At 38.2% G+C, this 25360-nt stretch overlaps 1 protein-coding gene across 4 annotated transcripts in view; it reads right to left on the bottom strand.

Moving 5' to 3' along the window:
- Nucleotides 1-2124: 2124 nt before the first annotated feature.
- The window catches only part of LOC106180446 (potassium voltage-gated channel subfamily KQT member 1), a 113179-nt gene continuing 89943 nt past the window's right edge, over nucleotides 2125-25360 (bottom strand). For 2 of the 4 annotated variants that reach the window (XM_086993982.1, XM_086993980.1), the window contains exons 4-15: nucleotides 22566-22656; nucleotides 21205-21331; nucleotides 20348-20520; nucleotides 16728-16853; nucleotides 15870-15980; nucleotides 13361-13551; nucleotides 11879-12067; nucleotides 11337-11354; nucleotides 5563-5636; nucleotides 4649-4853; nucleotides 4207-4303; nucleotides 2125-3621 (exon numbers count right to left, since the gene is read on the bottom strand). In XM_086993982.1, the coding sequence (XP_086850108.1) occupies nucleotides 2719-3621; nucleotides 4207-4303; nucleotides 4649-4853; nucleotides 5563-5636; nucleotides 11337-11354; nucleotides 11879-12067; nucleotides 13361-13551; nucleotides 15870-15980; nucleotides 16728-16853; nucleotides 20348-20520; nucleotides 21205-21331; nucleotides 22566-22656 (2305 nt within the window). In that variant the 3' untranslated portion in view covers nucleotides 2125-2718. Of the gene's footprint in view, nucleotides 3622-4206; nucleotides 4304-4648; nucleotides 4854-5562; nucleotides 5637-11336; nucleotides 11355-11878; nucleotides 12068-13360; nucleotides 13552-14272; nucleotides 14458-15869; nucleotides 15981-16727; nucleotides 16854-20347; nucleotides 20521-21204; nucleotides 21332-22565; nucleotides 22657-25360 lie in introns of all 4 variants that reach the window. The other 2 variants (XM_086993983.1, XM_086993984.1) reach the window with 2 other exon arrangements.

Raw genomic sequence — 25360 nt, 5'->3', positions numbered from 1 at the left:
GCATAGGCTTAGAAGTACATATATTAATGCACCTTTGAAAATCTACATTACAGTTGTAAAATACAATCCGAGCTTTCGGCCCATGGGCCTTCTTCGGGGATTTTCATTGGCATAGGCTGTAACGAGGCGTTTTTCGTACAGTTCGTATGTGAATGCATCAATTATTTCCCGGTTGAATCCAACATGCGCGGATGAATGAACCTCCAATGAACAGCTTTCTTCCAGCTATGACATAGCCTTGTTACCAGACAATTACGCATTAGAACTGTTATCGCATCATCCCACAGCAGATATCTCCGATGTCCTTTGTTTGTGATGGAAGCTGAAATTCAACAGAAAAAAAACATCATTTAATTATTATCTTGATAATGTGAATAAAGTGCCATGATAAATATACATAAGTATAAACTATATCATAAATATTATAATAATCATTAAAAACCACCTGATGAACAGCACACACGCCAATGCACTGACATTTCAATACACAGTGCCCGAATATCTAAGTTATAACCCTCCACTTATACTATTATGAGTGGATGCATACTTATACCTGTGCGCGTCGACTTCGAATTCTCCACCATCGGCACCTTCTAGACTGTACTATAAATGCAAGACTTAAAACTCGTAGTGACAATGAGCAAAAGAGGGCGTCCACCATCATTAATCGTAATATGTGCTAGTAAATTCAATTAAAAGTAAAATACATATAAGAAATAATTATTCACAATTTACACTGTGTATACTTGAGCCAGCAGACGCTTAGAGGTATCAGGCGTTGCACATCACACGTCCAAGATCGATGCAGTGTTTTGTACAACGTACAAGACCCGTACCCAGGGGGGGTCTTTTTCTGAAAAGAGTGTCCCTTTTGCCATGAAACAGTCATGTATAGATAAAAGTTTCCCAGAGGGCGCCTTTTGAGAGCAAAAAGTTGGATCTTTCGACTCCCCCCCCCCGAACCCCCCTGGCTACGGCCCTGAATTGTACCATCTTATTTCATGCCTAGTGTTGCGGTCATTGGGAAACACAAATGACCACACACCAAACTGTATATGAACATGTACTTACGTGTAAAACGTTATGATATACTGTATGTAGCAACTTTGAGCAGATTATGCTGAACATGTCCAATCATTGTACATCCCCAGGCAACGCCTTCCCATGACAGCACACCACGTGTCACCATACATGTACAAGTACCTGTAGCCTCCTAAACACATGTCACTAAACACACACCTTGTTGACCTATATCCCTGTCTGTCAACAATCAGCATCTCTATGGCAATCAGGGAGATAGAAATGACGGTCAAGTGATAGAACCTCCGCTGATAAAGTTTTGAGAGTGAAAACACGTGTCTTATCAAAGGATCGCCATTTCCTTGAACATGTTCAATGTCCCCGGTGTTACTAAACCCTGCAATATAAAACCTGACATAGTGCAAATGGCGTGAAGTAGTAGAGAAAGCTGATTTCCACGGTCCTCGAAGAAAGAAAATAGCCATGGATTAATTGTGTTAGAGAAGAAAAATGCAGCCTCTATGAGTTTTATTGAGTGGAGTCCATGTGCATGTGTCATTTTAGATGAGGTAATTGTTTTTTTTTTAAATGAAATATTTTTGTGTACTTGAACTTGTGCTACTTATTTGCCTCAAAAGTTTTCGGCCATATGTGCACATGCAACAAAGGTAAGCACCGAGTATGTAGGCTTAAAACTGATGCAAGTTACTTACATGATTATAAAGTTTGGGGATATCTTTTTATAGAGCAGACACTTGGCCAACAGATAACCCCGTGTTTTTTTTTTCAATTACTAAGCAAAATATTGTTGCTTATTTTAACACGCTTTTTGTGCTTCGTAAAAACCAGACCATATTATTGACAGGGGAGTTGTGTTAAAATTCGTTTTTATAGGTTTTTGCCGATTTGGATAATCCAAGTTATATTGGTAACATGGTAAACGGTAAATTAACTAAAAAACACCCATGACGAGATTGTTTTTATTTATTTCAGTGATAGTTGGAGGTACTATTATACTAGTACTTCGTTAGAAGGACCCGCCTCAAAACGATTAGAAAAAAGGCTTAAATTAGATAATATATTGTTTTGTTTTGCTTTGTTTTGCTTATATGTGATTACCCTTTGTAATTCCGAAAGTAATAGATATGTAAATATTACATATATACCCGCCTGAAATAAGGTAATTATCTCCTTTCCAATTAAACGAACAAACAACGTTTACATTTAGCTTAACACACGGGATGCTTTGGTAACAAACCGGCGAATTTAAAACATAAATACATTAAATATATCAAAGGCAACAATTTTCGAACTGTATTTCAGCACTTGTGTCCTGAAATACATCTGTATAAAAAAAGTAAATAAATACAAATACATTCATTCAGATCTAGCGCTCATTTTCATTCCTTAGTTCTCCGATAGATGGCAGTAGAATTAGCAAAAAGATGAACAAGTACTACAGTAACTATTTCGTAATTTAAAAATCAACGGATAAAATTAACAAATATAAAAAAGACCCACGAAACACAAAGAAAAGTTTCAACAACTTGTTGGAATAACTCCTCCCTAACGAAAAAGTCCTATAGGATCCTATAAGATCCTATAGGATCCTATAGGAAATTGGGCCAATTTCCTAAAGGGTCCTATAGGATCTTATAGGATCCTAAAGGACTTTTTCGTAAGGGCTTCAATATGATTTCATACTAGTATCTTCACGTCTATCTCATCGGAACCTTGAAGAAGGGGTTCAGACTCTGGTAAATGATTTGGAAGCGAAGAACTGATCCTTGTATCGTTGGAACCATTAAATGAAAACGTTAATCCATTGTCCGAATCACTTTCGGTCATTTGTAAAACGACATCGTCATTTCTAGGGCTATCGAAAGAATTATCTACATCTGGGTCACTTAATAACTTGTCAGTTTCACATGGTTCGATTTCTTCCTCCATCTCCACAAGAACACTATTCATTCGTTTTTGTTTTCCTAGGTGATTATTTGAAATGGAGTTGGTAGAAACGCGATGGGGGTTATTCCCTTTAAAGTTCTCTTTCACAATATCCACGCTAGGAAGATGACTATGCTGCTGGGGCCCCGGCAGGGAGTTCCGTTTTTCAGACCCCTTGAAGTCCATCATCATTTCCATTGACAGATCACGTGCGTTTGACGTCGCTGGCAAACTCGTCGTCCTCCGGATAGGTTCGGCCTTTTCCGTTACCGCCGCTTCCTCGGCCATTGAGGACTCGGATCCGTTATGAACTAGCGTCACTCTCTTTTTGTATCTGGGTCCTAAATCCGACAAATGTTTTTGCATTGGTCTTTTGGGATTCCTCCCTGGGTTGCCATGGTGATTTTGAACTGTTAACCTGTCTTTAGTCTGCTTATCTTTATCGACTAAAATTGACTTGAGTTTAACCTCGCCGTTAGATGTCGCCCCGTTCCGTGTGGGAGGTGACCGCGGCGAGGGCGGGGGTGCGGGAGGGACAGGGCGCGGGCTGTTTGGAGAGGGGCACCCTCCGCATGACGGCTTTCCTTGCTGGCACGTCCTGTCGCTCTCGTACATCTCTATGAGTTGGTCCAGTTTAGATTCTATATCATCAACCTAGAGAATTCAAACACAAAAGTACATGTAAATCAGTCGTGGAAGTTTTAATTTACTTTTAATAACATTTATTAGCCATAAACAACTGTTGGACCGTGTGCGATTAAAGATAGAATATACAATTTTATATAAATGATGAAAATAAAAAACATTTTATTTATAACTGATAGGAACCTGTTTGTTAAACGAAATTAAAATTTAAAAACTTGAAAAATAACGAATTAAACAGCGTTAATATATCACATACATGTAGAAACACCCAAACTCATGTGACGCCACATATGGCTTAATACTAAATTTAACGTTTCGATTTCCATATTGTATTTTATGTTAATAAAAAATAATAATAATAAACTTTATTCAAAGAGGGTAAAACATGTTACGTGAATACATCTATTCAACACATGGCCTTGGGTTAATTATTTGATAACCAGGATCCATAATAAGTTAAGTATAAAAAGAAACACATCTTCTGAAAATTAACTATTAATTGACTTACGTTCCGGTCTTTCGTGCAACCAATAAATGGACAATTTAATACTCAATTATTACATTATCTTATATTATTCATATAGCATAGCATACCTGTCTCTCTATTTTAACAACCCTGGAGGCCAAACTAAACTTGGATTCATAAACGTCCTTTGCCTTTGATCCCTGCTTGCCGAGTATAGTGTCTAATCTGGAAGACGTAAACGATTGAGAAAATGAAACAGTCTACTTACGAGGTTTTTAACCATTGTCTCTTGTAGAACTGAAGAAAACACATAACGCAATGTCATATCTGATGTTGTCACTGTTAGCCGCTAGGCTTGGCCCTAAATGAGGTTATGGACCAGCGTCATTATCTTATGACCCTTGTTTTAAAATGTGCATCACGGTGACTTTCCACAACGTCTTTGACTTTTCTTACTTTTCACATATTTAGCAAAAGACTTCTGAAATTCTGAGCTGGACCAACATCTATGTCAATGTGTCAGGTTGATATCCAGTGAACACTGTCTCACCTATCGCAATGGCCACCTACCTTCCCTGCAGAGTTTTGATCCTGCCCAGCATGTCGGCGTGTCCCACCGAATACTGCTCGATGACATCCTTGACGTCATACGGCCTGAGCGCCTCTTTGAACTTCCGCCTGGCGACGAAGTATTTGATTTTCCGGATAGCACGGATGGCGCGTTTGTGGACTTCTGTCAACTCGGTGATTTGTCCCGTGCTTTCTAATAAATCCTCTGAAATATGGGAATGAAATAAGAATCCAATGTCATTTCTATAAGATATTTTTCTTTAAATTCAGTCATATGGGAATGATGTTAGAATTTTAGAAAAAAGTTAAGCAAGCTCTCTCTTGGTTTTCATTCCAATAAAAGTGCTTCTTTTCATTCAGCCATATGGGAATGATATTAGAATTTTAGAAAAAAAGTTTAGCAAGCTATCTCTTGATTTTTATTTCTTGCAAAAGTACTTTTTAATTAAGATAAGATAATTTTTCTCTCAATCTCGGTCGATACTTCGTACAGGTAATTACACTTCCCTTAGCTACGTTTAATCTTCGCAATAATAGTGAAAGGGGAAATAACGTATCCGACGCCTGTTTATTGCATTGTCTTCAAAACATATTGTGTGCGTGTGTGCTGGGGGGGGGGGGGGCGAACACGTAAGTTCTTTCCAGTAATAATATATGCAACGAATCTAAATTCTAAATTACAATTTCCATGTTACTATAAAGCCTACACCTGTGTGACATGAATGGTAGTCGTGGGAATGGAAGTGCAGGGTCCCATATGATAAGTTAAGGTAAGGGTTAGGGTTAGTAGGACTGCCATTTCTGTCACACATGCCTTGCGACCGCTTGAAAGACGAATTTTAAACCACTCTCTTGAGAGGTCGTAATCCCACTGTAACAAGGAATCAAAGTAATGGATTTAATGTAATCCCTACCGTCAGATTCTTTCCTTGTCATCGTATTTTCTCTGCTCAGGACGTTGTCACCGACTGTCAAGCTAATGTGGCTCCTAGAAAACGAAAGACGATGAGTCTACAATAAAACACAAACTGAAGAAACCCAGACGGTCCAACCTCTACGTTAACGTCCTGCCGATAGATGGCACGTGTGGCGGATATAGATAATTGAATTAGGGACAGATTTCTTTTTCAGTTTTACAGGGGATTTTTTTTTCTTCTCTGATGGTTCACAAACACACGAAATATCGGATGGCAATAGTCTTAACTCTTTAAATAAGAGTGACATCCCTGACAAGATCGAATAACGTTGCCATTCACGCCCCTTCTATTGACGAGATGGTTAAAGTTGAGGTGGAAAGTTCTGGATTAATTCAAATAAAAAATAACAGGTGTTTTGTGCTAAGTTATAACGCATCATCAAAATATACAGTTTATGTGCTAAACATCGTTTGTATGTTACTGTTAAATAAAAAGCAAGATGGCGAGCTTTATGCAGATACATGTGTCTTTCAATTACTTATAGAATAAGCGAATATAGAACGTTAATATATAGCTGAATCTAATAAGCGAGCGCAGCAGTATATAGATTACATTTGAGATTATATATAGACTACTACAAAGAAGCTGATGCTATATGTATTCATTTACACATACTTGTGCATAGCAATAATAATGTGCAGTCATTTTATATGAATGGAACTCTATACTACTTACTAAAATATCTATTTCGTGCACTCAAGTCTATGTATTTTGGTATCTAGGCAAAACTGCAAACCACCCCAAAACCAAGAGAGCTTTAATCAGTAGATGGATTCGTAATGCATTCCAGAACATAGAATATCACGCAGAGTTAAAGAACCGGCCCCCATTTTTCACACCTTCCAGATAATTTAATAGCGATGATAATCTGGATCATTAAATAAAATTAGTTAGAGCTATGTTCTGTATTATTGAAATTTTGTCCACCTTGGGGCATAATGTAAAAAAAATGTCAAATTAATAAACGGTCTTTTCTTCCCAATACCATACCATTACTTCTATATAGACAGTAAATGCCCTTTTCAATATAGATAAGGCATGTAATGTGAACCAAGGCATCTGGTCCATGAACCATGTGATGCTGCAACCGCCAATGTATCACGTACAGGATATATTGCCTAACGCCATCCAACATCATATTCGCCTATTTTCTTCCCACTTTTCCCTCTCCGACGAATGCAATTTTTTATTTATTATAATGAGTTTATATCACACACCTACATTGTAAAAGCCAAAGAGAACAACAAATGTGCAAAGCAATGAATTGCAGAGAATTGTCACCAAATTACTTAAATTCTTGTTTTCTTATGTTTCAGTCCAGCCCAAGTGACATATCTAAGGATGAAGTGAGAGCAGAGCCACGACAGCAGCTGAGAGCTGGAGGTAAGTACTCGATTATAACGTAGATTTCTTCCGACTCTTAAACTGTATACCCTTACCCATAGCTGTCGGTATAGCTAAGAAACCCCTTTCTAACCAATCTAGATAATGTGGAACGAGTTAGATACCGTTATTGTAGCAAAAGAAAGTCCAATCCGCATTAGAATGAGTCCTCACATTACTTCGTTTAAAACATGCGGACTGGACTCGATAGTACCCAAGCAGCAGAAGCAAGTCCAATATCGCACCATAGAGAGGTTTCATACTAACCTATCTGGATCGTTGGGGTTGGACTCGTTGTCGCGAGTCGTGAAAGCGCGGAGCATGTTAGAGAAAAAGAAGATAACTAGGCATATATATCAGCGCATTGAAGAGGTAGTGTACGTGCAAATATTACTGATAAAACAAGCATCAGTGTACTGGCACAAGTGTTAGAAAAGAAGAAAAGACATGGAAGTGCATATTTCGATACAAATCTTCCACAGACATTAAGAGTAAGCTAATTTAAGTAGTAAATTAGACAAAGAATAAATTACATTTTATATTTTACACGTGCCCCACTGGATTACAATACATTTCACACACGTGTCACAGACTGATCAAGGTCATCAAGAAAAAACGGGTGGAAGGGAAAGATTGTCACACTTCCAAAAGATGATCTACATGTAAGCAAAATAAAATTGAATCTATAGCCATAATGGGATTTGATTTTTGGGAGGGGGGTTACTGGATATGAGGTGCTATATAGTTTTAGAAAAGTGGGGGCGGTACCCTAGACCCCTCTCTTTCATCTAGATCCGTCTGTGCACGTCACGATGGATGTTTCAGTTGATTATAATTCACAATCAGAAGTTACCATTGAAGGACCAACTTTCCAACACAGACAACAGACCACAATGGCGCCACAATGAACGTAAGAGAAACAATCACATGACCGTGATCACACTTTGTAATTCATCAATTTATTTCAAACACATATATGCGTTCTCGTACCGTTGTATTAAGTAATGGCGGACCCAGATTGTCCAGTAGAACGAGGTTCCCCAAAAGGTAATTTAGTATTTTGCCCAAAGCTCTCAAAACTTATTAGTGAATGATATGACACTACCGATACAGTCTTTTCTGTTTTTTTTTATATCTATTCACATATATGCATATATTCTTGGTGGAAGGAGTGGGTAGCAGGTCAGGTAATACCGGTAATATACAATTTTGCTGTGTGATAAGTGCAATGGACCCTCTTCCCATCTGGATCCGCCTGTCGTTAGTAATCAAGTTCGCACATGACATCAATAACTGCCAACGTTTGCTGGGTTTCATTTTATTTTAGAAACCGATTTATTAGTAGGTAGACATCTAGGGTCAGCTCATGCGTTAGTTTTATGTTAAAAGACTTGATAGATTTAGATTAAAACCTTTATTGTAGGCAGGCTATGTTCCTTAAAGCGGCTTTCGGGTTGATGTTGCTCACTTAATGCTAACTTTCAAATGAGGCCCTGGGTTGTCACTTTATACTAAACACACTGGACAATAGAAGTGTCACCCCTACTGAACCAATAATTTGGGGGAGAGAAATGACTGTGGAATGATATGCTCCTGGTATCATTTTATTGACATCAAATTTCACAAGAGAAACGGTTCTGACTAAACAATTCAACTGTATCGATATTCTGAAATTGCTTATATTCTGCCTCTTCATGTTAATAACTTTGATTACTCTGATTCAGGGGGTGACACGTCTATTGTCCAGTGTGTATTACTGCATATCAACAATTATACTTATGACATCATATGGTTGTATAAAACGCTGTTCAAGTTACGAAAAATGGAATCTTTCAAATGAAACCTAGGGTCAGTAGAAAATCTATGTTATTTCGCTCAAAAAAACTTGTTAAGAAGTGACGAAAAACATACGAGTTTGACAGAAGTTGCCAGCGAACAAAAATCACAAATTTCAAAGAAGGACAGAGGAAACCCGCATACGCGACTTAAATAACACATACACACATATTTATACCGTGTTTGAAATTGAAATACAAATAGAAATAAGGATAAAGTTATATTAATAAAATATTGGCACAGGCGCCAGGAAGTAACAATAGAAAAGAAATTAGCAATTAAGGAAAGTAAAAGCAAGCATATACCGTTTCAATCGAGGGATAAAAGACAAAACTCTACACAGAAACATTTACATTCAGCCATGTTGCACGACCCTTTTTAGACACTTAATGGTAAGGCAACGCACACATTAAATATTGACCTAAATGTTACGCTGCCTTTCAGCACTTCATCAAAGAGGGCCAATAAATTTGAATGCGTTTGAAATCTAAGATCAAAGTAATGAAACAGTATCAAATATACATGTATTATTACCCTAGCAAGATCACCCATTACTATCAAAAGAGATAAAGGGACGCTATTTGGATGATTATCGAGGACAACTTTCCAGGAATCAGGCACAATTAACAGAGTGATTTATCATAAAAAGACCTAACTAAAATGCGGTTAAGACCATAGCCGCAGTGAGATAATTCTATTCTCTTTGATCTAAATGGTTTCATTTAGGATTAGGTTCCTATAGATTGTGTAGCGTCGTACTTAACGTCTATGCCAAAGTTTCAACACGCTTAATACTTGCTCTGATAACTATCGATATTTGCCGTTTTCAAAGTTCTCTTGTCCAGACGTTTCTTGATAACTAACCACCGATAATGAGATTAGGAATGACCCAAACTCATCCACCAAACAGTTGAAAAAACGTTCAAAATGTATATACTACATAAAGCTGGCTATATCAATTTCCAATATTCATTACGATATTTGGGGTCTTTACTGAGATTTTCCCTAGTCCTTAGGGTCATGCTGCCTTCTTATCCTAAAAGTGTCTCCATCTGGCGGGAAAATTAATGTAAAGTAATCCCTAGGGGAGGTCGGTATATCAAAATAAACGTTCTCATAATTATTACCTGTAGAACTATCAATTTTAGAACTATCCAAATACAATATACCCTTCCATTAGTGCCATGGTAGCATGCACTACAATTATTAAACATAAAAGCCAATAAAAAAGACCACCCATTATCACAATATAAGACAACCTCAACAACACATTATTTCAGACCATGCAACATATCAGCATAACACATGCAAGAAGAACTCATGCAGCTATGCAGTAACCATGCAGACACTGCAGTAGTGTTGTTAGACGGCTTCCCATTCATTCATGGGGTATATAACAGGCATGTGACTCAGTTTTGTTTGTCATAGATTTAAAATGCACCCATTTCTGTGAGCCCTTTTTCAACGACCCTGCCAGCGCACTCTTCACAGACCCGTCTTGGGCCAATGCTGGACCCCAAGGTGGACCTTGCGGTGATTTCCACGTGGGTCCAAATTTGGCGGGTTTACTTGGATTTTATTTAGTAAATGCCGTTTTATTTCCATCTGGAATTGACCCATAGGGCTATTTCGTCAAAACAAATAGTGCCACGGCCCCATTGACCAATTTTAGGGGAAAATAGCCAAAAAGTTTGTGTTAACATTAAAATTGAAATTACAGTTTATTTTTACGTGATAAAAATCAACAATCGTTCAATCAAATGGAATGTTGCACTGTTTATTCATGTTGAACCAAGAAATAGGTAAGTGGAATTCTCTGGATTTCTCTTGAACTAGGTAGACCACATTTTTGATCTAAAAGTTTAGAAGAATTATGGACAAAGTTTTGGGAAATCCTCCATGCTCGTCTACACTGTACGTGTGCTGTCTGGGAAAATATATTACACGCCCATATTTTTTAAATGTGTGTAGAAACACCAAGCATGCGCTGTTACAAGCCCCATGATTCAATGGTGTCGTCACGTTATCAATGACACACAAACTGCACCAATTTCACCCCACGTAATGCTCAGGGGTATATATCCTTTGGCCAATCTTTGACCACGGTCAGTTGGCTTTACGGTTCACTTCAAAGGTTTTTTTCTTTACTAGTGGCTGATGGTAAATGTACCATCCACAAGATACACTTTTCTACATTGCTGAACACCTTTATATGCAAATTGAACATCTTTGATTTACCAAGATGTGCCACTGCCTAATTTGTGAACTCAAATGATCGGAACTGCATATCCCTTGAGCATTACATCAGCATCAAATCGCACCCTCTTCAGATCAATAAAATCAATAAATACACGTGTTAATAAACATTGTGTCGATGAATCTATCAAGTTAAATTTCAATAACAGCAATTTAGTATTCTGTGAGGTTTGACAGAAAAAAAAAGGATTCACAAAAGAACACATGCACAAGACCACCCCCGGTATATGCCTTACCAAGTCCTGTTTATTAGACTGTATAGCGAGAACGGAAATAGGACCATTGTTACTACTCAGAATGTAATTACTGATTACAATAGTTGTCAAAAAGCATGACGCAAAAAGATTACAATATCTTCAGATAAAGTGCAATCCTGAAATGTGAAAAGCTGGCTTACACCTTAACGTAAGCGTGCCAATATAGCCTGGTGTTCTACACTTTGTTTCGAGTCTAGCGATTTGCTGAGATCATGTCAAAAGCTGTGCATAACAATATATATATATATATATATGCATATTCTTTGAGTTTCCACAAAATATGTACATTTGACAATAACAATGCTTATATACAATATTGTCCTACTTTACCTGACAAGACAAACTAATGAACGCGACCAAAAGCATATCAGTCTTGCCTTGTTGGTAGTTTTTGGAATACTAAAGCAGCAAAGAACAATATAAATGTTACTGTATAAATATAGAATTTACCTTTACCTGTACAGTATATGCATATAACCGTACATACAGACAAAAACGAAAGTGAAAGTGGCTTCTCCTACCTGTTTAAAGCCTCCGTGGAGTCGTTTTCCCTGTCACTATTTCTGAGTTTAAAACTGAAGTGTCTGGAGATCAACGGTGACGGGTTGGGTGACGTAGGACTCTGGGAACGATGGAGGATGGGGCGCTCGCTTTGACTGCGGTCCTTTCGGCGTATTGTTGACAGCCGACTTACAAAAGACGACTTTTCCCTGATAAAACAGTAGGTGGCGTATACACATACGATACAAAAGATCTTTGCGGCAATTTCGAATACATAATGGAGTGCATTAATATTATGGGTATATACGGTTCAATACTCATACTTTGATTTTAAACAAAGACTAAGATGACAAGAAGGAAATTTTAGAAGATCATATTAATCTAAAAAAATAGTATACAGGTTTCATATTCCGAATAATTACACCGTTATAGTTAGGTAAGAATAATAGTACTACATGCACACCCTTAAAATGATCAGATCAATAGTCAAGCGAAAGATAAAGTGCCAATGGTAAAACTTAACACATTTATACCTGTTAAAGTGAATATTTAATCAAATTAATTAACACTTAATTATTGGCAAATCATGTTAAATAAAAAAATACGATTTCCAAAAAAAAAAATAACAGTGCTGCAACGCATTGTTTAATAATATGAAAAAGTTCTCTCTTTTTTGAAAATGCAAAGGCGTCTGGCAAAGCTGCAAATCAAACTATCTAACTTTCCCAAACTGAGTTCAAGCTCGAAAAGCAAACACCGCTGACTATAGGCTGAAATAAAATTAGTTGAAAATACACTCGGCCAAATACAATCGGAAACTGTTATTTTGAATAATTATTAAATTACCATATGAGTTAAGTATTTAACCGAATATTGAGTGATAATGCATCCACCATTCTTTACTTTTTTATATACACTGAATATTTTCCCAATAATTAACATAGTTTTTTTTTTTTAATTGAAAAAATAATTGCATGATTCCAACCTATTTTGGTCGAATGTATGTATGTTAACTGATCAAACTGTTAGGTGTTTAATTAAAATACGCAGCTGGAAATAAATGCCATGTCGCAAAACTTGCTTTCAAAGAATATATCCAAACGGTGTATCAATAACCAATGAAAATGGCATAAGAATAAATAACTGGAAACAATCCCGATAAAGCACACATGCAAACTATAATAAATATAGAACAGACATAGAAAAGATTGTAATACAGATTTGACAGGGAAGGCGTCAGGAAGGGTCCGTATCAATATCAGATAGAAAGTGGAGGATTAATTCTTTGGGGAAGAAGAAGCGGCGGGAAGGTGGTGGGATGTTGAAACACGGACAACAATAAGAAGGGCAAAGACATAAAGCAAAATGGCGTCAGTGCCAGGGATGCTCTAGATACGAAACGGAACCAAGAACCAGGAATCAAAACCGGAAGCTAGAACAATGACGCCACACCAACGTCATCCGCATCATGACTCTACAGTTACTACTGACAACGAACATACGCCTGGGGGCTTGGCGGTTTCGGGGGTTCCACGTTGACTTTCCAAGTCGCCAACGAACAAGAACTCTCGTCGGCAGCGTAGCACCGCCAAATACTTTGTATCAGGAAGGCTGCGGGGATCCGTCTCCGGATTTGGTGCTTCTGGCGCTGTTGCTCGTGCACCTTGAGAGCAAAGCCGGAACCTAAGATGCCCTACGAGAGAGAAAGTGGCAGAAATGCAGAGCAAGCGACAAACGAATATGAAACGGTGGATGATAAGCGTGACTATAGTTATATGCGGTGATCACAACACTTATGATAAAAAGATGTATATTATAATAGATCCACTGCCGGGCGTGATGGCTGCTTCTAAGCCGGTACCTGGAAAACCTACAACAAGCAAGCGTGGTTACGTAATATGTATATATGTGTAGAGAGAGCGACTGAGTAGAGGCAATAGCGCTGGTTGGGGACCCTCTTTCTATTTAATATGTGAAAGCTGATAAAGACCTCTTACGTATTCAGGTTTTAAACCAAAAATGTAATTTTACTAATAAAGTTATTTTTACTGTGCTATTTTAAGCATCGGAAAGATATGTTTGCCCACACCTAATAAAATGTTAATTTACTTAATGAATATTAGAAAGAAAACAATGTTAATTTACTTATGAATATTAGAAAGAAAACATTTAGCACTTCCAAGAACATCAGCATTCACATATCATACGGATAGAGGGCCCCTATACGAGTAGCAAAGCAAAAGCACGACCGAGGCTAGGTCAGGGTCATATACGCATCACTGCAAGGTCAAGGTCATATTAGATGAGGTCAAGGTCACTACTTGCATCACTTCAAGCCACTTCTAAATGTGCGAAGTAGCCAAAGGGCTATTGCTTTCAATTTTTCTATTGTCCGCTTTAGAATGTCTACATACGAGATGGGGCTAGGATGGGGTCGTAGGTGGATCTTCCAGGTGGCTTGGGAAGTGGAGTGCTCGTCTGCTGCATAGCACCGCCATACTGCCTGAATCAGAACCGAGGCTGGGATCTGTCGTCTGCTGTGGTGCTTCTGTCTCTGCTGTTCGTGCACTTTCAAAGCAAATCCTGAACCTAGAATACCCTGTGTTAAACCAGAAATGTGAGTTCGTGAACTTTCACAGCGGTTATTTTTATTTATATATATAAGTTCTGTGTGACTGAGAAAGAGTTTGTAATTTTCGAGAGATATGCAATAAAATGGTAGCCCATACGCACGCGCTTACGACCATGACTTCGGCGCACACAGTCGTCCCAGAAATATCATAATCGCTGTATGAAATCCAACAGAATCACCAAATATTTATCTGTACAGCTAAATAGTTTTATAGCGCGCACCCTTTATAGGTTAACACTGTTGTATATAAAAAAACAGTAGCCGAATACACGAATGTGTTGGTAATCTGATAAAACGCACTGATTGTGCCTTATTCCTCGATAAATGCAATCGTTGAATAATTATGAATGTGATGACAACTGGAAATACGAGGAATTAACACAGAGAGCCATTGTTTGCCATCAGCAACACAGTTATAAATATTATTAAAGGAAATCAATGATATATGCAGGCACGTGTAGCTGAACACGTCATCGATATACATGTATGATGAGGACAATACTCGCGTTATCAGGATTCGTGAGTACATGGAGGACAGTATGTGCTCGTTTATACATTTAAGTGCACACATTACGCTTTAAATAATAAAAAGAAATATGGAAATGTCATCATTTCCAGTAATCCCAAGGTACGTACAGCATATTCAATATCATTGACAATTTGCGATCTTTTAACTCGATTTTCCAGAAATACCATCCCACACTTGAAACTGTCCCTAACTCCCATTTCTGTCTTAACATCCGTCATAATTACAGGAACAGGAATTGTTCTTAAGTATATATATAGGCCGGGTGCTCACAGTATGTCTTTATAACAACTTTAATGCGACGGTATCATAGCATAGTGCATTGATTTTAGAAAAGGCGCCTCCATTATTTCAAATGTGTAATATAAGGGAAAGGAATATGACACACCATCTCTATCAAATTTAAAAACCTTTTCAGAATAACAAACCGTATTTGGTAAAAAAAAACACGCTTCCAACATGAACATCGGATGACGATGCGTTTACTTTCAAGCTCCATATAATATGACCAAATTAAAAAAATAATCTACGGCTTTATATAACATGGGTCATATGCTTGGCATATAAGACCCCATTCCTGTACCTAGATCGATCTAGCAGGATCGACCCATCTCCGAGGGGATTCTCGCTAAATTGCATTCAGAATAAGCGGCTTAGATGCATGGCACGCCTACTGAAGCTGCTAAACGATAGTTAATTACCCCCTAACAGCTTCAGTAGGTCTAATACACATCAGAGCTGCTTAAGCTGAATGTAATTTAGCGAGAAACCCCTCGGATATGGGTCGATCCTGCTAGATCGATATAGGTGTAAGAATGGGATCTAAATATGTTTATTGGAGTTCTATACTCACTGCAGGTAAGGCAAAGAACGCTATTCCACTCATGGCGCACACGGCCGCTATTAATTTCCCCGCCCAGGACTCTGGAACCGTGTCACCGTACCCTACCGTGCATAGTGTGATCTGGAAAAAAAAGACATAATAACCAACAGGCCTTATAAACGGATTAGGCGTTTACTTACACTACCCGTAAATTCTTTTAGCAGTAACGTCCATAGAAATAACAAAACCCACGAATTAACCAACGCACCGTACTATTATTTCGCACCAACAAATCGATACCTAGTACTAACATTCCTCCGCTCTGGTAGTGCCGGTTAATTTGTGGGTCATGTAGTTAACATGGGTGTTAATGCTAAAAGATATGCGGGTAGTGTTAGTAAACGCTTAATCCGTTTATAAGGCCTGATCAAGGCAATTAGGCGTATTTACTGCGGAATGTAATCCATATGTCTATCAACTCTACCGTTTTGTATGTCCACCAGTGTAGTACATACATTACATTTATATTGTGCTTGGTATAAAAACTAATGAGAACATTTACGGTATGGAGGATATTGAAACTATTTGCAGGATATTGAAGCGTCCATATTTACCCTTGATTCAGATTTCATTAATTTACGTTGCTATTGTAAGGTATGTAGGTAAATAATGAAGATGGATAATAATAATGATAGATAGATAGATAGATAGATAGATACTTGCGTAGGCCCCCTATATATCATATAACAATTATTTTAGTATTTTCCGTTTTTATAGTCTCTTAGTCAAGCATACAATCCTATGTTGATCATGAAAAACCTTCTTCACAACACTTCTTCTGCACTTGTACATAGTGCCAAAAATCGTCAGTGTAATCACGTGACTTACCACAGCCCACCAGAGGGCGTTTGCATAGGTTTCAAACTTTGGATTGTTGTCTTTTTCCACGAGATATACAAAGAAGGCGGAGAATATCAGGACCAACACGGCGATGTATAGAGTCGTTATCAGTTCCTAGAAAGAAAAAAAAAAGAGTCAAGTTTCAATGTTGATATACTGGTACATTTCTGAGAAAAGGTTGAGAAAATGCCAGACAAACTCTGTCGGGCCTAGGAAATCTAAGGAGAGAGATAATACGATCTCTTCAACATACTGTCATGAATATTTTACAAGGTGTGGTACGTATGGGACATATTTATTCTTCTGTAAGCCCGATGTCCTGAGGCCTTTTTTCTTGGCAAGAGACGAAGGGGGGTTTCATCTCCGCCTCCTGCATACAAACGGCCATGATGAAAATAATGAAGAGCATTAATATCGCCATGGCAACCGGTATAGTCTCTGATCGGCCCAACTATTCCACAGCCACACTGTATGCCAAGCAATTGTGGAGTGGTATGCCACGGTTGTGATTCAAATACAGGTACGTGTAGGCTGGCAAGCCGCCTGGGCCATTTGCCAATTGGAACCAACTGTGGATATGAGATTGTTAAAATATATAGCTTTGTCTACTGGTACTTTGAACAGGCATGTAAGCGTATAGCAAACCCGTACGTATCACATATTATATAACTTTTATATGTTTTGTTCGTGTTATATCAAGTCATGTAGCTGCAAATAAGTTTATATGTAATAATGAAGGAAACTAATCCATGTTGCTGCGGTTTGTACTTAATTTAATTACAAAGCAATTTAACACCAGACACATACACACACATACAACTTATGGGCACACTGCAAACTGATCACTTACGTGTAATTATAATGGCATACATATAGGTAACATTCATACTGCATTACGAAGAAATAAGTGTAGTCCTTTTGCTTTATAAAAACAGGTTTAAGCCCAATGTATTGATTTGCTAACTAATATATTAGTCTCATACCATACAGTATATACAGGTTACAGGTACTAGTACACACACACAAACACACACACACACACACATACACACACGCACGCACTTCGAACGCAGGTACCGGTATATGAATGCCCACCCGGTTCGTAAGTACGTAGAAGTTTTCCACTAAGTTATTGGTGACTTATTGCAATAACTGACACCATAAGACGGAATCGTAAAACACGTCTATAGTCTCATAACCTTTAGAACAGATAATGGCAAGGATTCCGTAAATTGCATAACACCCATAAAATGTGTGGCAATGCGCCTTGAACGTTATACCTACTGCAGATGCCAAGGACGTAGCATAAAAATTGATGAAAATGAATGGGAGAAAAGACCGTGGTAACTTACGGCAATCGTTATCCGTAGAACGGCGTCCAAACGGTGCAGCAGCGCGCAGAAGGCGTGCCTGGTTTTCCGGTATTGCATTTTACGTCGAAATATGCGAGATGAGCATTTTTACTGAAACCACAATCAAAGACAGCCAACTGAAGGAAAAAAAGACCAATAGTTTCTTGCAAAGTGACCTTTACGTCTTGCCGGAGACTAGATACTGCTACGTGCGTCATGGAGTTCAAGGGTGACGCTTCCTTCAAGGAGGAAACGCGCGTTCCGTTTAGAACTCTCTGGTATTCCGGTACTCTATCATTTAGAGCGTCTCGTTGTTGCGCAACGTAATGAGAAAATTGTAATAATCTTTCTCGTATTTTGAAAGCAGCTTTCTCGGGTCTTAGACAGGTGGTGAGTTTTAATGCAGTTGTAGATTAGACCACGGTTAGGAGAAATACTGAGCATTCGTGATCTTATCCGGTTTAGGCAATGCCTCTTCCCGAGAATGGAAATTCAGCCACAAGCAGTTGTCAAAACAGAACATGTGTTGCTTTCCCTGACAATAAATAAGAATAATCATAACATCCAACGATATATTGATGCCAAAAGGATGTCTACAAATGTAAAATGTGCATAACTGTCTGTCAGCCAATATGGCGTCAGCGCCTATATAATAAAACTACTTCACAATATTGCTTGACACTAATGCCTGTCTTTATATCCAACTTGCGTTGAGGAATCTGTTGCGGCCCAATCTCGCGTGACAAAATGAGATTTCCAACATTCACAGTCAGTTATCAGTAAAGATATAATTTTGATCAAGAAGAACTGAGTTCCTTTATACATCGCTTTGTTGTCTGTGCTTGTTCAGAAGTTCTTCTTAAGACAAAAGGGAAAAGGAGCTTGCCAATGTACGCGCACTGACCTGTTACCCGTTTCACAAAAGAATTTGAGACAGTTCCAGTGGTTAACAATTATGTTACCAACCTTACATGATCACGTGCACACACCTTACCCTATCAGGAACAGTGTTACGGCACTTTCACGGACATCCTAGTCAACTAAACCAGCGAAACGACTTTTTTTGTATTTAAACCTGGGACCTGGACTCCTTAAGCTGCATGACCTCCAGTAATTGCTATGTATAATCAGTGCGTGAAGGAACCACGATCCTAAGCCAATTAGTACCGTCTTATAGCGCTGTATAATGACGCGGTGGCTTTATCGTATAAGCACTCGTGGGCGACTTTACCCGAATTAATCAGCACCGGTATTGCTATTGTGCAAAGTTAAACTATTGTAGACGTGTTTACTAAGATATATACTTTCTGGTGTCAGTTCCTTTATATGTTTACGTTCCCATTAATGTAGGGTTGGCTTCATTTGACACTAAAACAGAACAGACAATGGGTTTTCATTCTTGGAAATTGCCTGCAATTAGCCCAGCCATGTGCCAAAATACATGTTTTCTCAGAAACATTGTCTTCGCACGCAAGCAATTAACATATGTTGAAGCATGAACATTGAAAAACCAATCAACGCTTGGCTTTTCCCTGAAAAATATCACTTAAGTAGCGATCAACGTGTTTAAGCGTGACATTTTCTTGTTTTGGGGATACCCAATTGAAACAAACCATCTGTCTTTACTTTAATTTATACACCATTTGGAAGATTTGTGGTTTCCGTATCTTAAATGTGTGCATACCGGAGTATATTGAATTATTCTGAATATAATTTTCTGTAACATTTATATCGAAAGAGATTAAATAGTTATGGTATATTTTAGTGTATGGTGGTGGAAGCAAGGTGTTGTATTTTTGTGTGGTGTTGTAAACTACATGTAGATGTTGTATTTTTGTGTGGTGGTGTAAGCTACATGTAGATAATGTATTTTTGTGTGGTGGTGTAAGCTACATGTAGATGTTGTATTTTTGTGTGGTGTTGTAAACTACATGTAGATGTTGTATTTTTGTGTGGTGGTGTAAGCTACATGTAGATAATGTATTTTTGTGTGGTGGTGTAAGCTACATGTAGATGTTGTATTTTTGTGTGGTGGTGTAAGCTACATGTAGATGTTGTGATGTATCGCATTGTTTTGAAATTTTTGCATAACATTGCATTGCATCCCATTGCATTGTATTGCACCATTCTGAATTCCTTGATTCTATATTATTCCTTTCTATTCCATTCCATTAAATTCAATTAGGTTATATATAATTCCCTTTCATCCATCCAACCATATCACACGTCACCATATCACATATATGTCTCCCTCACCTGTCTGTGCGCCCAGATCACCGACCCGAGTAGTTTCCATGTGCTGCCCCGTCTGTCCAGCCTCACCATACGGAGGAGCTGGAAGAACCTCAGCCCTCGCAACACCGACGTGAAAGGCACCCCCGAGGCTCCAATCAGTAATACTGTTACACTGGCTATAATGCAGAGGACATCTGGAAAACAAAGAATCATGTATTTATGTTGTGTATTTATTTATTTATATATTTATTTATGAAGTTAAGGCCATGGCGTGTGTGCACGTCAGGTTTGTCACGGCTTGTTGGGAACAACCTTGTCTAAGTGATCAGCCCACTTACAACACTTGCTTAGCAGCTCATTTCAAAACCACTCACGTTGATTGTTCTAATGGCTCTTTCGCTATTAAGTCTAGAATGGAACTTGAGAAATTGGTTCAAATAAACTATTCAAGCACGCACTGATAGGTGAAGGTCTGCAGGTGTTTTACAAAACACCCAAGGGCATCAAATGTACATTTTCTTTTGTTTTCGGACCATTTGTATGATCATTTTGGGCTGTCAAAACAACAATTTGGACTTGCGGTACGTACATAGCTTACAGTTGATTTGGCAGGTCTATTTTTCAGGCCTGTCGTGTACATGGGTGATATAGCAGCTTTATGCCCTTTGTTTTCGTCGAAAATCATTATTTGATTCTTCAGAATCAGTCATACAAGTTGCAGATTATACGTGTATGCATACAAAAATTGTGTTGTATCGATTCAATAGGGACAGGTAGACAGATTATAAAGATTGTTTTTGCTTAGTTTTACAATCCTTGAGACTGTTACATAAGAACATTCAAATAGTTATCTTGACATATACAACCGTTCCATTCACCTATTACACACAATGGTCGCCGAGAGAAGCGGAGTCTACCCTCCAGTCCTTGATAACGAGACCGGCAGCCGGAAGACCACACGCGAAGCACGTATTCAGTTGTGTACCAGAGCACCATGATGAGTTCCTGGAAGACAAATGACTAAAATGAGATTCTCCATAAATAATATATGTGAACGTGTTTATGTGTGTGTGTGTGTGTTTATGTATGTATGCATGTGTGCGTGCGTTTGTACGTCACAGTGCATGTTGGTGTGTATTGACCTGCAGATGTACCCGAAAGTATGAAGGTAATATTAAAATATGTTGTGCAAAGAAATACCAGACGCGTACCGTATTTGAAAAGAAAAACATGATGTATCTGTGATAACTGTTTTAGATAATATTGAGTAATACAAGTGATAGCAAACATGTGGTCACTGTGATGAAATAGTATAGGTACATTTAGACATATTACAAGTGTGTCCCGCCACTGTGTGTGTGTGTGTGTGTGTGTGTGTGTGTGTGTGTGCACTGCATCCGCCACTGGGTAAAACGTCGTTTTTAGTGTGGTTAGAACTGTCCATCCTATAGCAAATTTAGCATACGTGGGCTGCTTAACTATATTGGGCGGATAAGACCCCCTGGGCTACAACTCCGAAATGTACGCCCATCACCATGTAGAAATTACATCCGACAATTGCTTCGTTCCAGTGTTTCATGTCCGACTTATTTGTCTTGAAAATTTGTTTTGACAAAAACCCGCAACAATGTTGCATGTGTCACTTCGGTTTAATGTACAGCAAATAAACAACTGTGTAGGCAAAGGTTGATGATGATAATTACCTTATCGTGACCCTGGAGACAATAACAGGAGACTATGACCACATATGACTGCGGAACATGAACAAATACTTGGTTTGTTACGACAAGATGACGCACGCTACAGCCTTTTCTTGCCAAGTTGAATAAACGCAACGTATATATGCCGTTTGTCCTTAAACACCTTCTCTCATTTTACCGCATTTACTTTCTACTTTGTTTTCTTTTTCTATCTTTCTTTGTTTCTTTTTTATTCCCTCCTTTTTGTTTGTTTTCTTTCTTTCCTTAATTCACTCATTCACTAACAACATGATTCATTCTCTCATTCGTTATTATTTCTTGATTCATTTCTTCTTTCTCCTCTTTCTGTTTTTTTACTGTTACTCTTACTGTCTTCCTCCTTCCTTTTGTCCTTTCATTCATCCATTCATTCACTCATTCATTCACTCATTCACTCATTTATTCCAACATTCTGACCTCGTTCTGCACCCATTCCTATACAGGCAGAGTGCCTTAACTCCACGCGGCATGTCTGCCAGTGCCCTGCAAGATGTACTTACCAAAAAGAACAATAACTGACTGATCATGACGCGGTACCTGGGAACAGTTTCAAGGACACTCAACAACAGGCAGGCTACAACGGTGACAAATCTGGAAGGACATAAAGAACATTAATGGGTTTTAAATATGGCAAGATGGAATATTCGATTTCGATCGTTTGATTCAACGGAGAAAATGTTCCTTTAGTGTAAACGTAATGGTTGCCACGGCAAACTGTAACGAATATAACCTGTTTTTTTTCCTGTGGAGAATTGAAAGTTGATAAGTACATTTGCAGCTCATTTACATTTGACAGTCTTTTTTCTCCATGTGAGCATCCTTAATAGATGATCATTTAAACATCTTAAAGGGATAACAACTCTTCGTATGAGGTCTATATTTCACAATAAAAACATTGTGAATAACTCACAGAAATATAATATATTCTGCTTTATGACAAAAACAGCAGTTAAAGCTATTATTCTGATATCTGAGCTTGTCTTCAAACCACGTGACCTCCATTGATGGCTATACTCTGTTATAATCTTTTAAGAGATTATAACAAAAAACCAGACTTTTTAGAAAAAAAACAGGGACTAACTTTGAATGAATTGAAATGGATTCATTAACCATTGGTAAGTATGGGATAATTGTTGTTTACTCCAGGAAAATTCATTTTTTGGCCAAAACGAAGAGTTATAATCCCTTTAATATATATCTGTCCAATAGGTTAGTTCATCATTATTCTTTTGTAGTTGTGTTTTTTGAGCTAGCAAAATACGGAACAGCTACCGCAATCTGGTACAACTACAGCAGAACTTAAGGAAACGAACGACGAATCTTGAAGAAAGTGTGCCTGCGGTGTAATAAATATCCATATTTGTCAATGAGATATCTTACAAGACCTGTTAAATAGTTGCTAGGCCTAAAACATGAGTTGCAAGTGAAGTTACGTCACTTCTGCGATAGAACAAATGTCACATTCCCCCTGTTTAACAAGCTATTTGGCTAAAATCAGAACAGTTCAGTAAAATAAACATAAAGTGCTGTAACATATTGCATGGCACGCATGATAAAATACAACATAAAATGATATTCCATGACATCATTTGGTGTATGGAAAACTAGGATTTAGAATAAGCACAAGAGTTGATGAATAGTTCAAATACTAAAAGCAAAAATACTTCGGCGTTCTGCCTGCGATGGGTGTCAATTCTTAGGTGGACTCCATTGCTCTAGAGCTTAGGTTCCTTGGAGCTGTATTACAGAATAAGCTTGGTATTATAGGGGAGGCAAAGCCAACGCTTTAGATTTGAGTCCGTTACGTTGATTGCACTCCATCTAGATCAAAATGACTTCCATTTTATTGATTAGACTCCAGTTTTATTAACACATGGTCTTGAATGTGTGTGTGTGTGTGTGTGTTTTTTTTTTTTTTTTTTTCAAAAAGACTGTATCGATGTGTAGACTAATCGACAGCTGCTATAAATCACACAGGTTTCAAAAGCGGAGTTCAACAACACCCGTAGAGCGTTTAATCAACCTAAATTACCTTACGTTATCAGGAGGCGCTCTCGTAATTATCAACTTGGTGCGAGTGCTTAGCGGAAACAGGTAATAGTCTCGCTTTTTTGCATGTTCTGCATATGCACAGCATAAAATGGCAATTGAACTCTCTAGCTATTGTTTAGGAGGTCTTGAAAATTGCTACGAAGCGTTTTCTTTTAATTGACAATCAAAGTGACATTCAAATAACATTCAGTTATATCACTTCTTTTCAAGTCGTTTAAAAATGATGATACACAGGTATGTAGGCCTGCAGTACCATAGCCCAAAGACCGTGCGTCTTTTAGATGCGAGATTGACACGGCCCATGTCGCGTTCGTCTCTTACTGTGGCTTTTTGAGCTTCAAATGGCTTTGTTATAAAACTCGAAATTCACATGGTCATGTCTTGTCCGTCATTCACTGAGACCCATAGATGCGAAATTGACCATGCCTGCGCTGCATTTGACTTATACTGTGCATCTAATAAAACAAGAAATTGACATAGACATGTTTATTTCGAAACTTGCTGGCTCCCATAAATCAAAATTGCCTTGTGCCAAGTCGCATTTGTGCTTTTAAATAACAATGTTAACAACACGAAATAGACATGGCTCGTGCGGTTTTCGCAGTCATGTCAATCTCGCATGTATGGAGTTCAGTAAGTGGCGAAACAGACATGTTATTTTCGGGGCTCAAAGCTCTGTTGTAAAAGACGAATGCGGCATGGGCCTTGTCAATTCCGCTGCTATAGGGCTTAATAACATACGGAATAGTCGTTTTAGAATGTTAAGGGGCGTCTGAGAGACGCACGAGTAGGCTCCTATGGGCCATGGTAGATATGCTCACGCATGTGATGATTTCTTAGCACTGATTTTTCTTTTCTTTCTCTGATTTCTCCAATTTCCTTCTTGGAACTTAAAGTACGTGATGCTACATGTCGGGGTCTTTCACCGAACAAGTCTCTGATTTAAAAATGGTGCACGGATGTCGTGCGAGTTGAAGTAAACATTGTTCATACGCAGTGTTAAGTCCACAGGGACAAATATGATCTTTGCATACTTTACAAACAACTGAAGACGAGACACCGGTGGAAAAATCAATACCAAATCAATCTTTTCTACAAGATTCTATAAAAAATATATATGTAGTCAAAAAAATTAATTCCCTCCTTGTGCTGTATATATATATTGTAGAAAAAACGCTGAAAATTTGTTCCGAGATCTTTCAGTCTAACTAAACCCAATGCATTTTCTACATATACAGTATAA

The sequence above is a fragment of the Lingula anatina genome, chromosome 8, assembly GCF_051362555.1.
Source record: "Lingula anatina isolate TDL-2025a chromosome 8, LinAna3.0, whole genome shotgun sequence".
Classification (NCBI taxonomy): domain Eukaryota; kingdom Metazoa; phylum Brachiopoda; class Lingulata; order Lingulida; family Lingulidae; genus Lingula; species Lingula anatina.
The sequence above is the reverse complement of the archived record's forward strand: the minus strand, read 5'-3'. Positions and strand labels throughout refer to the sequence as shown.